Source organism: Ranitomeya imitator, chromosome 3, assembly GCF_032444005.1.
Source record: "Ranitomeya imitator isolate aRanImi1 chromosome 3, aRanImi1.pri, whole genome shotgun sequence".
Classification (NCBI taxonomy): domain Eukaryota; kingdom Metazoa; phylum Chordata; class Amphibia; order Anura; family Dendrobatidae; genus Ranitomeya; species Ranitomeya imitator.
The window spans coordinates 541,286,344-541,299,504 of record NC_091284.1 but is presented as its reverse complement, the minus strand read 5'-3'; the positions used below and the strand labels follow the sequence as shown (position 1 = coordinate 541,299,504).

General features: G+C 44.0%; 1 protein-coding gene across 3 annotated transcripts in view; it reads left to right on the top strand.

The window, feature by feature from the left end:
- The window catches only part of HERC2 (HECT and RLD domain containing E3 ubiquitin protein ligase 2), a 296,865-nt gene that overhangs the window by 30,063 nt on the left and 253,641 nt on the right, over window positions 1–13,161 (top strand). For all 3 annotated transcript variants that reach the window (XM_069757837.1, XM_069757836.1, XM_069757835.1), the window contains exon 4: window positions 2,031–2,168. In XM_069757837.1, the coding sequence (XP_069613938.1) occupies window positions 2,031–2,168 (138 nt within the window). The remainder of the gene's footprint in view (window positions 1–2,030; window positions 2,169–13,161) is intronic.

Below are 13,161 nucleotides of genomic sequence, written 5' to 3'. Positions count from 1 at the left end.
GAGGTCTCCAGCAGACCTCTATGGTTGTCACTGCTGGAATTGCTATGAGCGCCGCCCAGTGGTCAGCGCTTATAGCAAATGAGCAATTCTGCTACATACAGGTGATCCGATCATTGCCTGTATGTAGCAGAACTGATCAGGTTATGGCAGCTTCTAGCATGCCAAAAGTAAAAAAAAAATAAAATAAAAAAATATTATATATACTGTGTGTATGTATATGTGTATATAAATATACGCATTTGGAATCGCCACGTTCACAATCGCCCGATCAATCAATATAAAAAAAAAAAAAACCCCGAACGCTAACCTGCGTAACAAGCAAAAGTCAAAACACTAGAATTACGTTTTGTTTGGTTGCCGCAACATTGCATTATAAGGCAATAATGAGCGATCAAAAGATTGTATCTACACCAATATGGTATCATTAAAAACGTCACCCAACCCGAGATTACTAATAATGGAGATGCTATGGGTATCGGAAACTGGCGCTATTTATTTATTCTATTTTATTTATTTAAACAAACTTTTGGAATTTTTTTTTTCACCACTTAAATAAAATAGAGCCTAGACATGTTTGGTGTCTGAACTCGTAATGACCCGGAGAATCATAATGGCAGGTCAGTTTTGGCATTTAGTGAACATGGTAAAAAAAAAAACTGTGGGATTGCATTCACATGGCCATATTGATCGAAAAATAAGAAAGCTATGGCTCTGGGAAGAAGGAGGGCAAAAAATGAAAATGCAAATACGAAAATACCTCCAGGGGTTATCTCAATTCATGGGTAAAAATTGGAAATTCTGAGGTGACAGTTGGTGCTTATAAAGTTCTATGGCAGAGGAGCTAGATGTAGATACTGCAAGTTCTCCTGAAACAATACTCCATAGAGCTTTGATTACTAACTTCTCAGTAATGGGAACATCTGTATTCACTGAAGACACATTTTCCCTGTGATTTGGGAATTAAAAATATATCCAGGAAGACAAAGAAGCAGATATCTCTACGATGTATTACAGAGTTTCTTATTTTCATGCGTATATTGATTTATGGTAGAAATAAAATGGTGACTCTTTTAAGTTTGAAGTAATATTGCTGACAACCATTCACTTTTATTAGCGAGAAAAGTTGGGAGCATTTGGTATAATGTTTTGAAAAGCATTGGTAGCCCTTTATGATTTAACTAGATGGTGGCTGGATTCTAACGCATCGAGTATTCTAGTAAATGCATGTCCACGTAGTATATTGCCCAGCCACGTAGTATATTGCCCACCCACGTAGTATATTGCCCACCCACGTAGTATATTGCCCAGCCACGTATGTAACAGTTTAAAAAAGACTTAAAATAAAAAATAAACATACTCCGCTTCTGAAGGGCCCTTGTAGTCCTGGCACCTGTGTGCGGTGCACGCGGCAGCTTCCGGTCCCAGGGTTGGTATGAGCACAGGACCTGTGATGATGTCGCGGTCACATGACCATGACGTCGTGGAAGGTCCTTCTCGCATAGCATCCTTGGCACCAGAGCCTGCCGCTTGCACTGCCGAGGACACCGCGCACGTCGGAGGGTGAGAATAACTTTTTTTTTTTTTAATTATTATTATTTGTAACATTAGATCTTTTTACTATTGATGCTGCATACGCATCATCAATAGTAAAAAGTTGGTCACACAGGGTTAATAGCTGCGTTAATGGAGTGTGTTACACGGCGGCATAACGCAGTTCATTAACCCTGTGTGAGGGCTGACAGGAGGGGAGTATGGAGCTGGCACTGACTGCGGGGAGGAAAGAGCGGCCATGTTGCCGGAGGACTGTGCCCGTCGCTGATTGGTCGTGGCAAGACGCCCACGAACAACCAGCGACTTCAATTTCCATGACAGATAGAGGCCGCGACCAATGAATATCCATGACAGACACAGACAGGACAGACGGAAGTGACCCTTAGACAATTATATAGTAGATGTCTAATATTACCTTCAGTTTTTTAGGTTAATGTCTTTGCCATGTCCTAACAGTTGACAAAAATATTGTCTCCTAGATGAAGTAAATGAAGCCCAAGCAATCTCAAAAAAGGAGGATCAGAATGACCGGGAGAAGAAAGAAGACGATGAAATGCCAATACCAAACTACAAGGCCAAAACAATTATGGACAGCTGGGTCTGGGGCAGACAGCCTGGTAAGAGCTCATCTCTGCTTGTTTGGATCTCCTGTATTGGCAGCTTCAGGTGAAGTTTGGTATACGCCGTAGATATTGAGACTGGCGAGCTGGCCACTGAGGAGGCAAACGTGAATTGCACGGGTTTCTTGGAGATATATATATTTTATATTAGTACAGACCAAAAGTTTGGGCACACCTTCTCATTTAACCCCTTCCCGACCTGTGACACAGCGTATTCGTCATGAAAGTCGGTGCCAATCTGACCTGTGACGCATATGCTGTGTCACAGAAAGATCGCGTCCCTGCAGATCGGGTGAAAGGGTTAACTCCCATTTCACCCGATCTGCAGGGACAGGGGGAGTGGTAGTTTAGCCCGGGGGGGTGGCTTCACCCCCCCGTGGCTACGATCGCTCTGATTGGCTGTTGAAAGTGAAACTGCCAATCAGAGCGATTTGTAATATTTCACCTAAAAAACTGGTGAAATATTACAATCCAGCCATGGCCGATGCTGCAATATCATCGGCCATGGCTGGAAATACTAATGTGCACCCACCCCACCGATCGCCCCCCCCAGCCCCCCGATCTGTGCAGCGCTCCCCTCCGTCCAGTGCTCCGCTCCCCCGTCCTCCTGTCCGCTCCCCCTGTGCTCCAATCACACCCCCCGTGCTCCAATGAAACCCCCCCCGTGCTCCGATCCCCCCCCGTGCTCCGATCCACCCCCCCCGCACAGCGATCCCCCACCCCGTGCTCCAATCCACCCGCACGCACACCGATCCTCATCCATGCTCCGACGCCCCCCCCCCCCCCGTGCTCCGACGCCCCCCCCCCGTGCCCTGATCTCCCCCCCCCTTATACTTACCGAGCCTGCCGGTGTCCGTCTTCTTTCCTGGGCGCCGCCATCTTCCAAAATGCCGGCAGATTCGTTCCAGAGTGAATTTTGATCACTGAGATAGGTTATATCTCAGTGATCAAAATAAAAAAAAATTGTAAATGACCCCCCCCTTTGTCACCCCCATAGGTAGGGACAATAAAAAAAATAAATAATTTTTTTTTTCCACTAAGGTTGGGGTAAGAACTAGGGTTGCGGATCCGCAGCGTTTTCCGCAGCGTGTGCACATACCTTTAGAATTAGGCTATGTGCACACGGTGCGGATTTGGCTGCGGATTCGCAGCAGTGTTCCATCAGGTTTACAGTACCATGTAAACATATGGAAAACCTAATCCGCTGTGCCCATGGTGCGGAAAATACAGCGCGGAAACGCTGTGTTGTATTTTCCGCAGCATGTCAATTCTTTGTGCGGATTCCGCAGCGTTTTACACCTGTTCCTCAATAGGAATCCACAGGTGAAATCCGCACAAAAAACACTGGAAATCCGCGGAAAATCCGCAGGTAAAACGCAGTGCCTTTTACCCGCGGATTTTTCAAAAATGGTGCTGAAAAATCTCATACGAATCCGCAACGTTGGCACATAGCCTTAGGGTTAGGGTTGGGTTGGAATTAGGGTTGTGGTTAGGGGTGTGTTGGGGTTAGGGTTGTGATTAGGGTTATGGCTACAGTTGGGATAAGGTTTAGGGGTGTGTTGGGGTTAGTGTTGGAGTTAGAATTGAGGGGTTTCCACTGTTTAGGCACATCAGGGGGTCTCCAAACGCAACATGGCGCCACCATTGATTCCAGCCAATCTTGTATTCAAAAAGTCAAATGGTGCTCCCTCACTTCCGAACCCCGACGTGTGCCCAAACAGTGGTTTACCCCCACATATGGGGTACCAGCATACTCAGGACAAACTGCGCAACAATTACTGGGGTCCAATTTCTCCTGTTACCCTTGAGAAAATAAAAAATTGCTTGCTAAAACATCATTTTTGAGGAAAGAAAAATGATTTTTTATTTTCACGGCTCTGCGTTGTAAACGTCTGTGAAGCACTTGGGGGTTCAAAGTGCTCAGCACATATCTAGATAAGTTCCTTGGGGGGTCTAGTTTTCAAAATGGGGTCACTTGTGGGGGGTTTCTACTGTTTAGCACACCAGGGGCTCTGCAAACGCAACGTGACGTCCGCAGACCATTCCATCAAAGTCTGCATTTCAAAAGTCACTACTTCCCTTCTGAGCCCCGACGTGCGCCCAAACAGTGGTTTACCCCCACTCATGGGGTATCGGCGTACTCAGGAGAAACTGGACAACAACTTTTGGGGTCCAATTTCTCCTGTAACCCTTGGGAAAATAAAAAATTCTGGGCTAAAAAATTTATTTTTGAGGAAAGAAAACGTATTTATTATTTTCACGGCTCTGCGATATAAACTTCTGTGAAGCACTTGGGGGTTGAAAGTGCTCACCACATATCTAGATAATTTCATTTCGGGGTCTAGTTTCCGAAATGGGGTGACTTGTGGGGGGTTTCTACTGTTTAGCACATCAGGGGCTCTGCAAACGCAACGTGACGCCCGCAGAGCATTCCATCAAAGTCTGCATTTCAAAACGTCACTACTTCACTTCCGAGCCCTGGCATGTGCCCAAACAGTGGTTTACCCCCACATATGGGGTATCAGCGTACTCAGGTGAAACTGGACAACAACTTTTGGGGTCAAATTTCTCCTGTTACCCTTGGGAAAATAAAAAATTGCGGGCTAAAAAATCATTTTTGAGAAAAGAAATTTTTTATTTTATTTTCATGGCTCTGCGTTATAAACTTCTGTGAAGCACTTGAGGGTTCAAAGTGCTCACCACACATCTAGATTAGTTCCTTTGGGGGTCTAGTTTCCAAAATGGGGTCATTTGTGGGGGATCTCCAATGTTTAGGCACACAGGGGCTCTCCAAACGCAACATGGTGTCCGCTAATGATTGGAGCTAATTTTCCATTTAAAAAGCCAAATGGCGTGCCTTCCCTTCTGAGCCCTGCCGTGCGCCCAAACAGTGGTTTACCCCCACATATGGGGTATCTGCGTACTCAGGACAAACTGGACAACAACATTTGTGGTCCAATTTCTCCTATTACCATTGGCAAAATAGGAAATTCCAGGCTAAAAAATCATTTTTGAGAAAAGAAAAATTATTTTTTATTTTCATGGCTCTGCATTATAAACTTCTGTGAAGCACCTGCAGGTTTAAAGTGCTCAGTATGCATCTAGATAAGTTCCTTGGGGGGGTCTAGTTTCCAAAATGGGGTCACTTGTGGGGGAGCTCCATTGCATAGGCACACAGGGGCTCTCCAAACGCGACATGGTGTCCGCTAACAATTGGAGCTAATTTTCCATTCAAAAAGTCAAAAGGCGCGCCTTCCCTTCCGAGCCCTGCCGTGTGCCCAAACAGTGGTTTACCCCCACATATGAGGTATCGGCGTACTCGGGAGAAATTGCTCAACAAATTTTAGGATCCATTTTATCCTATTGCCCATGTGAAAATGAAAAAATTGAGGCGAAAAGAAATTTTTTGTGAAAAAAAAGTACTTTTTCATTTTTACGGATCAATTTGTGAAGCACCTGGGGGTTTAAAGTGCTCACTATGCATCTAGATAAGTTCCTTGGGGCGTCTAGTTTCCAAAATGGGGTCACTTGTGGGGGAGCTCCAATTTTTAGGCACACGGGGGCTCTTCAAACGTGACATGGTGTCCGCTAAAGAGTGCAGCCAATTTTTGATTCAAAAAGTCAAATGGCGCTCCTTCCCTTCCAAGCCCTGCCGTGCGCCCAAACAGTGGTTTACCCCCACATATGAGGTATCAGCGAACTCAGGACAAATTGGACAACAACTTTCGTGGTTCAGTTTCTCTTTTTACCATTCGGAAAATAAAAAAATTGTTGCTGAAAGATCATTTTTGTGACTAAAAAGTTAAATGTTCATTTTTTCCTTTCATGTTGCTTCTGCTGCTGTGAAGCACCTGAAGGGTTAATAAACTTCTTGAATGTGGTTTTGTGCACCTTGAGGGGTGCAGTTTTTAGAATGGTGTCACTTTTGGGTATTTTCAGCCATATAGACCCCTCAAACTGACTTCAAATGTGAGGTGGTCCCTAAAAAAAATGGTTTTGTAAATTTCGTTGTAAAAATGAGAAATCGCTGGTCAAATTTTAACCCTTATAACTTCCTAGCAAAAAAAAATTTTGTTTCCAAAATTGTGCTCATGTAAAGTAAACATGTGGGAAATGTTATTAACTATTTTGTGTCACATAACTCTCTGGTTTAACAGAATAAAAATTCAAAATGTGAAAATTTCCGTTTTTATCACAAATAAACACAGAATTTATTGACCTAAATTTACCACTAACATGAAGCCCAATATGTCACGAAAAAACAGTCTCAGAACTGCTAGGATCCGTTGAAGCGTTCCCGAGTTATTACCTCATAAAGAGACACTGGTCAGAATTGCAAAAAACGGCAAGGTCTTTAAGGTCAAAATAGGCTGGGTCATGAAGGAGTTAAAGGGATGGTGCCATCAAAAAATTTTTATTTTCAGAAATTGTAAAAATGTAAAGAATTAATGATTACATTTTCTTAAAAAATATTATCATTTGTTTATAGTTTAGTTAAATATGAAAAATAATTTGAAAAGTTTTGGAATTTCCACTTTTAAACACTAGGGGGAGCATCTGCTGAAATTTCAGAAAAACCTAGTGTACAACTAGCTCACATTACTGCACTGCAGTAATTATGGGCGGAGTCTGCTGACGTGTGTGATGTCTCCTCTACTCCTCTTCTGGGTGTTTGCTAAGGGATTAGAGAGGATGATATTCAGGAACCCAGTGAGCAGCCATTTTGTTGGTAATTGCAGAGTATGGCTGCCGTCACACTATCAGTATTTGGTCAGTATTTTACCTCAGTAATTGTAAGCCAAAATCAGGAGTGGAACAAATAGAGGAAAAGTAGAATAGAAACATGTGCACCACTTCTGCATTTATCACCAACTCCTGGTTTTAGCTACAAATACTGAGGTAAAATCCTGACCAAATACGGATAGTGGACGGCAGCCTTAGGGTACTTTCACACTAGCGTTGTTGGCTGTACGTTGCAATGCGTCAATCAGGAGAAAAAACACATCCTGCAAAGTTGTCTGCAGGATGCATTTTTTTTTCCATAGACTAACATTACCGATGTATTGCCACACGTCGCAACTGTCGTGCGACGGTTGCGTCATGTTTTGGTGGACCACCGCCACAAAAAAAGTTACATGTAACGTTTGTGCGTCGAGTCCGCCATTTTTGACCGTGCATGCATGGCAGAAACTCCGCCCCATCCTCCCCAGACCTTACAATGGGGCAGCGGAAGCGTCGTAAGACTGCTTCTGCTGCCCACGTCGGACATTTTTCACAGCATACGTCGGTACGTCGGCCCGAAGCACTGCGACGGGCCCGCACCGACGCTAGTGTGAAAGCAGCCTTATACTGACAAGTAGACGGTCACCGAGGATGGCAGGCAGCAAGGATTCTGGGAGATATGTGGTGGAGGGAGCAGGGTGACAGCAGCACAGAGTATTTCAGGAGAGCAGTGTGCAGGTCTATAGGGCCCCCTGTTTGGTGCGCGGAGCAGCCAGAGATTGTACATAGGGCGCTGTCTTTTATACACATGGATGGACCATCTGCTCCACAGAAATCCAGGAAACATTTCTGCGGATTGATGGCCTGTTCTGATCCAGAATTTGCATGCAGACCCCATTCCCCTCCTCAGATCCTGTCTTCTCCATCCTGTCCTGGCAATATGTGAAAGCGAGGTGACAGGCGCAGTCCGGGATGACGCTGGGAAGGAAATGTAGCCATATAGTAACGATAAAAATGAGACCCCTCTCTTCATCTACCTCACCAGCATTCCCCTGACTACACCTAACTGGAGGTCATGCTGCCCCCTCTATTACCTCAGACCCGCGTGCAGGTGCTCAGCCAGAACCACCATAGAATAGGTGAAGATAATACTGCCATAGTGTTCTCACATAATACCGCCATATAGATCACACATAATACCACCAGTGTTCTCACCGCCGTATAGATCACACATAATACCACCAGTGTTCACATACCGCCATATAGATCACACAATACTGCCAGTGTTCACATAATACCGCCATATAGATCACACATAATACTGCCATAGTGTTCTCACATAATACCGCCATATAGATCACACAATACTGCCAGTGTTTTCACATAATACCGCCATATAGATCACACACAATATCACCATATAATTCTCACAATACTGATCAAGCATAATACCACCATACAAATCACATAATACCGTCATATAGATCTCACATAATGCCATAATACAGCATGACGCCCGCAGCTCCTGTTATCGCACGCATTGAGTTGTGTGTGCAATGGGGAAAGATATGCAGGGGGAGAGAGGAGTGCATAGGAGTGGATTAGATACACGGTTCACCAGACAGTATCACACGAGAGGATTAGATACACGGCTCAGCATAATATCACACAGTATAGGATTAGATACACGGCTCAGCAGACAGTATCACACAGGAGAGGATTAGATACACGGCTCAGCATAATATCACACAGTATAGGATTAGATACACGGCTCAGCAGACAGTATCACACAGGAGAGGATTAGATACACGGCTCAGCAGACAGTATCACACAGGAGAGGATTAGATACACGGCTCAGCTGACAGTATCACACAGGAGAAGATTAGATACACGGCTCAGCAGACAGTATCACACAGAAGAGGATTAGATGCATGGCTCAGCATAGTATCACACAGGAGAGGATTAGATGCACGGCTCAGCATAATATCACACAGGAGAGGATTAGATGCATGGCTCAGCATAGTATCACACATGAGAGGATTAGATACAGGGGCCAGCAGACAGTATCACACAGGAGAGGATTAGATACATGGCTCAGCACAGTATAGTGATAGATGCACGGTCTGATGTCCTGTGAGGAGCTGCAGTGAGGTTGGAGCAGCACAGAGCCTCCCCCACCCCCCTCTGTTACCTCTCTGCAGCTCCTGATAGGGGACATCAGACGGCAGCCCTCCTTCACCCTCTCTAGGGATTACAGCCACACACCAGGCAGCAGAGGACAGGGAACGGCCGCAGACAGTGTGAGGGGAGACAGATGGAGCTGCCCCTCCAACAGCACAGCTCTCAGTCACAGTGGAGCTCACAGGTACACTCCACTGTAGGCTGAAGCAAGATGGCGCCCATCTCCTTCCTCTGCTGTGATGTGGAGACAGCCCAGGGGGCGTGGCCACATCAAAGCAGAAAGCAGCTGAGCTTATAATGCATTGCTAGCTATGGGGTCGGCTCCCGACCGCAGCCTCCTATGTCCAGGGCTGCCGTATTTGCACAGTGTAAGTGTCGTGCTGGGACTCTTACACTGCTGCAAAGCAAAATGGCGGCGCCCAGTGGCTGCAAAAATAATAATAAAAAATATATTAAAGTTAAAAAAAATAATTTTGTGTTTAAAAATAATTGTTTATATAAGCAATTATTTTTAATACAAAAACAAAATTGCAGCACCTTCCCTTTAAAGATTTTTCTGTATTTTCATGACTATGAAAATTGTACATTCACACTGAAGGCATCAAAACTATGAATTAACACATGTGGAATTATATACTTAACAAAAAAAGTGTGAAACAACTGAAATTATGTCTTATATTCTAGGTTCTTCAAAGTAGACACCTTTTGCTTTGATGACTGCTTTGCACACTCTTGGCAGTCTCTTGATGAGCTTCAAGAGGTAGTCACCGGAGAATGGTTTTCACTTCACAGGTGTGCCCTGTCAGGTTTAATAGGTGGGATTTCTTGCCTTATAAATGGGGTTGGGACCATCAGTTGTGTTGTGTAGAAGTCTGGTGAATACACAGCTGATAGTCCTACTGAATAGACTGTTAGCTGCTTTTTTCCTGCCATAATACAAATTCTAAGAAAAGAAAAACAAGTGGCCATCATTACTTTAAGAAATGAAGGTCAGTCTGAAAAATTGGGAAAACTTTGAAAGTGTCCCCAAGTGCAGTTGCAAAGACCATCAAGCGCTACAAAGAAACTGGCTCACATGAGGACCGCCCCAGGAAAGGAAGACCAAGAGTCAACTCTGCTGAGGATAAGTTTATCGGAGTCACCAGACTCAAAAATCGCAGGTTAACAGCAGCTCAGATTAGGGACCAGGTCAATGCCACACAGAGTTCTAGCAGCAGACACATCTCTACAACAACTGTTAAGTGGAGACTTTGTGCTAAGTGCCTTCATGGTAAAATAGCTGCTAGGAAACCACTGCTAAGGACAGGCAACAAGCAGAAGAGACTTGTTTGGGCTAAAGAACACAAGGAATGGACATTAGACCAGTGGAAATCTGTGCTTTGGTCTGATGAGTCCAAATTTGAGATCTTTAGTTCCAACCACCGTGTCTTTGTCTGACGCAGAAAAGGTGAACGGATGGACTCTACATGCCTGGTTCCCACCGTGAAGCATGGAGGAGGAGGTGTGATGGTGTGGGGGTGCTTTGCTGGTGACACTGTTGGGGATTTATTCAAAATTGAAGGCATACTGAACCAGCATGGCTACCACAGCATCTTGCAGCGGCATTCTATTCCATCCGGTTTGCGTTTAGTTGGACCATCATTTATTTTTCAACAGGACAATGACCCCAAACACACTTCCAGGCTGTGTAAGGGCTATTTGACCAAGAAGGAGAGTGATGGGGTGCTACGCCTGATGACCTGGCCTCCACAGTCACCAGACCTGAACCCAATCGAGATGGTTTGGGGTGAGCTGGACCGCAGAGTGAAGGCAAAAGGGCCAACAAGTGCTAAGCATCTCTGGGAACTCCTTCAAGATTGTTGGAAGGCCATTTCCGGTGACTACCTCTTGAAGCTCATCAAGAGAATGCCAAGAGTGTGCAAAGCAGTCATCAAAGCAAAAGGTGGCTACTTTGAAGAACCTAGAATATAATACATATTTTCAGTTTCACACTTTTTTAAGTATATAATTCCACATGTTAGTTCATAGCTTTGATGCCTTCAGTGTGAATCCGGCATTGATTGGTCACAGAGCGGCTTCCGATCTCACGTCTGCAGTGCAGCAGCTTCTCTTCCTCTCTGCTTTGTTGACAGTGCGTAGCTGGCGATGTCATGCTGAGTGACAGCCGGCTCCCCACTGCCTAACTGTAGGGGGTAGGCTGTCAATCAGCATGACGTCTGCCATCACGCTCCATCAACAAAGCGTATCGGAAGAAGAAGAGTTGGTCTGTCAATGTGGAGCAGCTGAATAGCCGGCAGGTGACTGCCCTGAGCCGGTGCTGGGTAGAACAGGCAGGTAGTTGCCTCTGTTAGTAACTACTTGCCTGTTTAGTTTATTTTTTTTTTTATTTTTTTTTTTAAGGCCCATAGTAAAAAATAATAGTCCTGGACAACCCCTTTCATGGCAAGACTGTATTGTTGATCTTTTGATGTAAGGTTTTTGCTACATAGATTTATTTTTGACAGTGTACAGCGGTAAGTCTTCACAATTGTCCTTAGAATAATGGTGCACTGTAAACAAAATTTGTTGAAATTGGTAGAATCATGTGCAAGTATATAACCACAGGTTCTTATGAATGAATACTAGTCTCAGATTTTTTTTGCATAATGAGGAAAATGACTAAGGATTGTGCCTTTTTGTTCTTTTTAGTGCCTGTAGCCAGATTTTACTGTAAAATCGGTTGAAATATAAGATGCACTTCAGCGCAAATTTTTTTTTTTTTGTATTCACTTACATCATGGCATCCCTTGAAAACTACACAAAAAGGATGTTGAAAAACTGTCTTTAAAGGGAACCGGTCACTAGTTTTGTCATATAAAAGCTAAAACTGTCACATTATTCAGCGCCATTCTAGAATTACTTGCATAACCCCCTAACCCCCCTGTTTACCCGAGCGCCTTCGTTTTCTACCAGAGCTATAATGGACAATTTACTGGTAAGATTATACATTCATTTATCCTTGACAAAAAAATGTTGGACACGCCTCATTAATGTAGCAACTTTGCCGTGTCCCAGAGTGTCTTCTTCCAGTGTCCTGGGGTCAGTATGTGCCCAGGGGACAGGCATTCACACTTCATTCAGCTGGAAGGCATATTGGAAAGCTGATCTTCTTGGACAAGAGAATCCCTGCAGTTTCCAAGAATGGTCACCGTCACTTCTTGGGGGACACGCTTCAAGTGTTTAACGTGCTTGTGGCCTTTACATAAGCTAGTAATATCTTGTATGATCACTGACCTGGGATTGTCACTCATCCCATTCATACACATTTTCAAATTACCTATATTTCTTGTGCATGTTTTTAAGACGATGCACGTTACTTATATATTCATCATTTTTATACATATTACTTGTCCTGTCCACCGTTAATCCAAGTTAATCATTAAGTTCATGTGTCCAATGTGAAAATGCCAGCACCGTGATTACCTATAGGATGTTTGATTCTTGCCCCTAGGAGAACTGATCCAAAGTCTCCATTCAGACCCATAAGAAGGAAAAGGACACTGCACTCCGTATAAGGATAAGTTCACATGTAGCAGCTATGCTGCAGTTTTTCCATCTGGACCTGCAGACACAAGTTCTGCAATATTTACAGCAGGAACAAAGTAGACGAGACTTCATCCACACGCTGCAAAAGGTTTTCCATATTGTACCAAAAGAAAGGAGGGTAAAAAACCCAGAGTGTGTAAGCCATAGAGGATTACGGTACATTTTATTTGCACACTTAAAGCTTACATAGAATACCGTATATACTCGAGTATAAGCCAACCCCCCCTCCCCCCTCTAATTTTATCACAAAAAACTGAGAAAACTTAATGACTCGATTATAAGCCTAGGGTGGGAAATGCAGCAGCTACTGGTAAATTTCAAAAACAAAAATAGATACCAATAAAAGTAAAATTAATTAAGACCTCAGTCGTTTAAGTGTTTTTGAATATCCATATTGAATCAGGAGCCCCATAAAATGCTCCATGCAGTTCATGATGGGCTCCATAAGATGCTCCATATTAAAATATGCCCCATATAATTCTCTATATACAAATGTGCCACA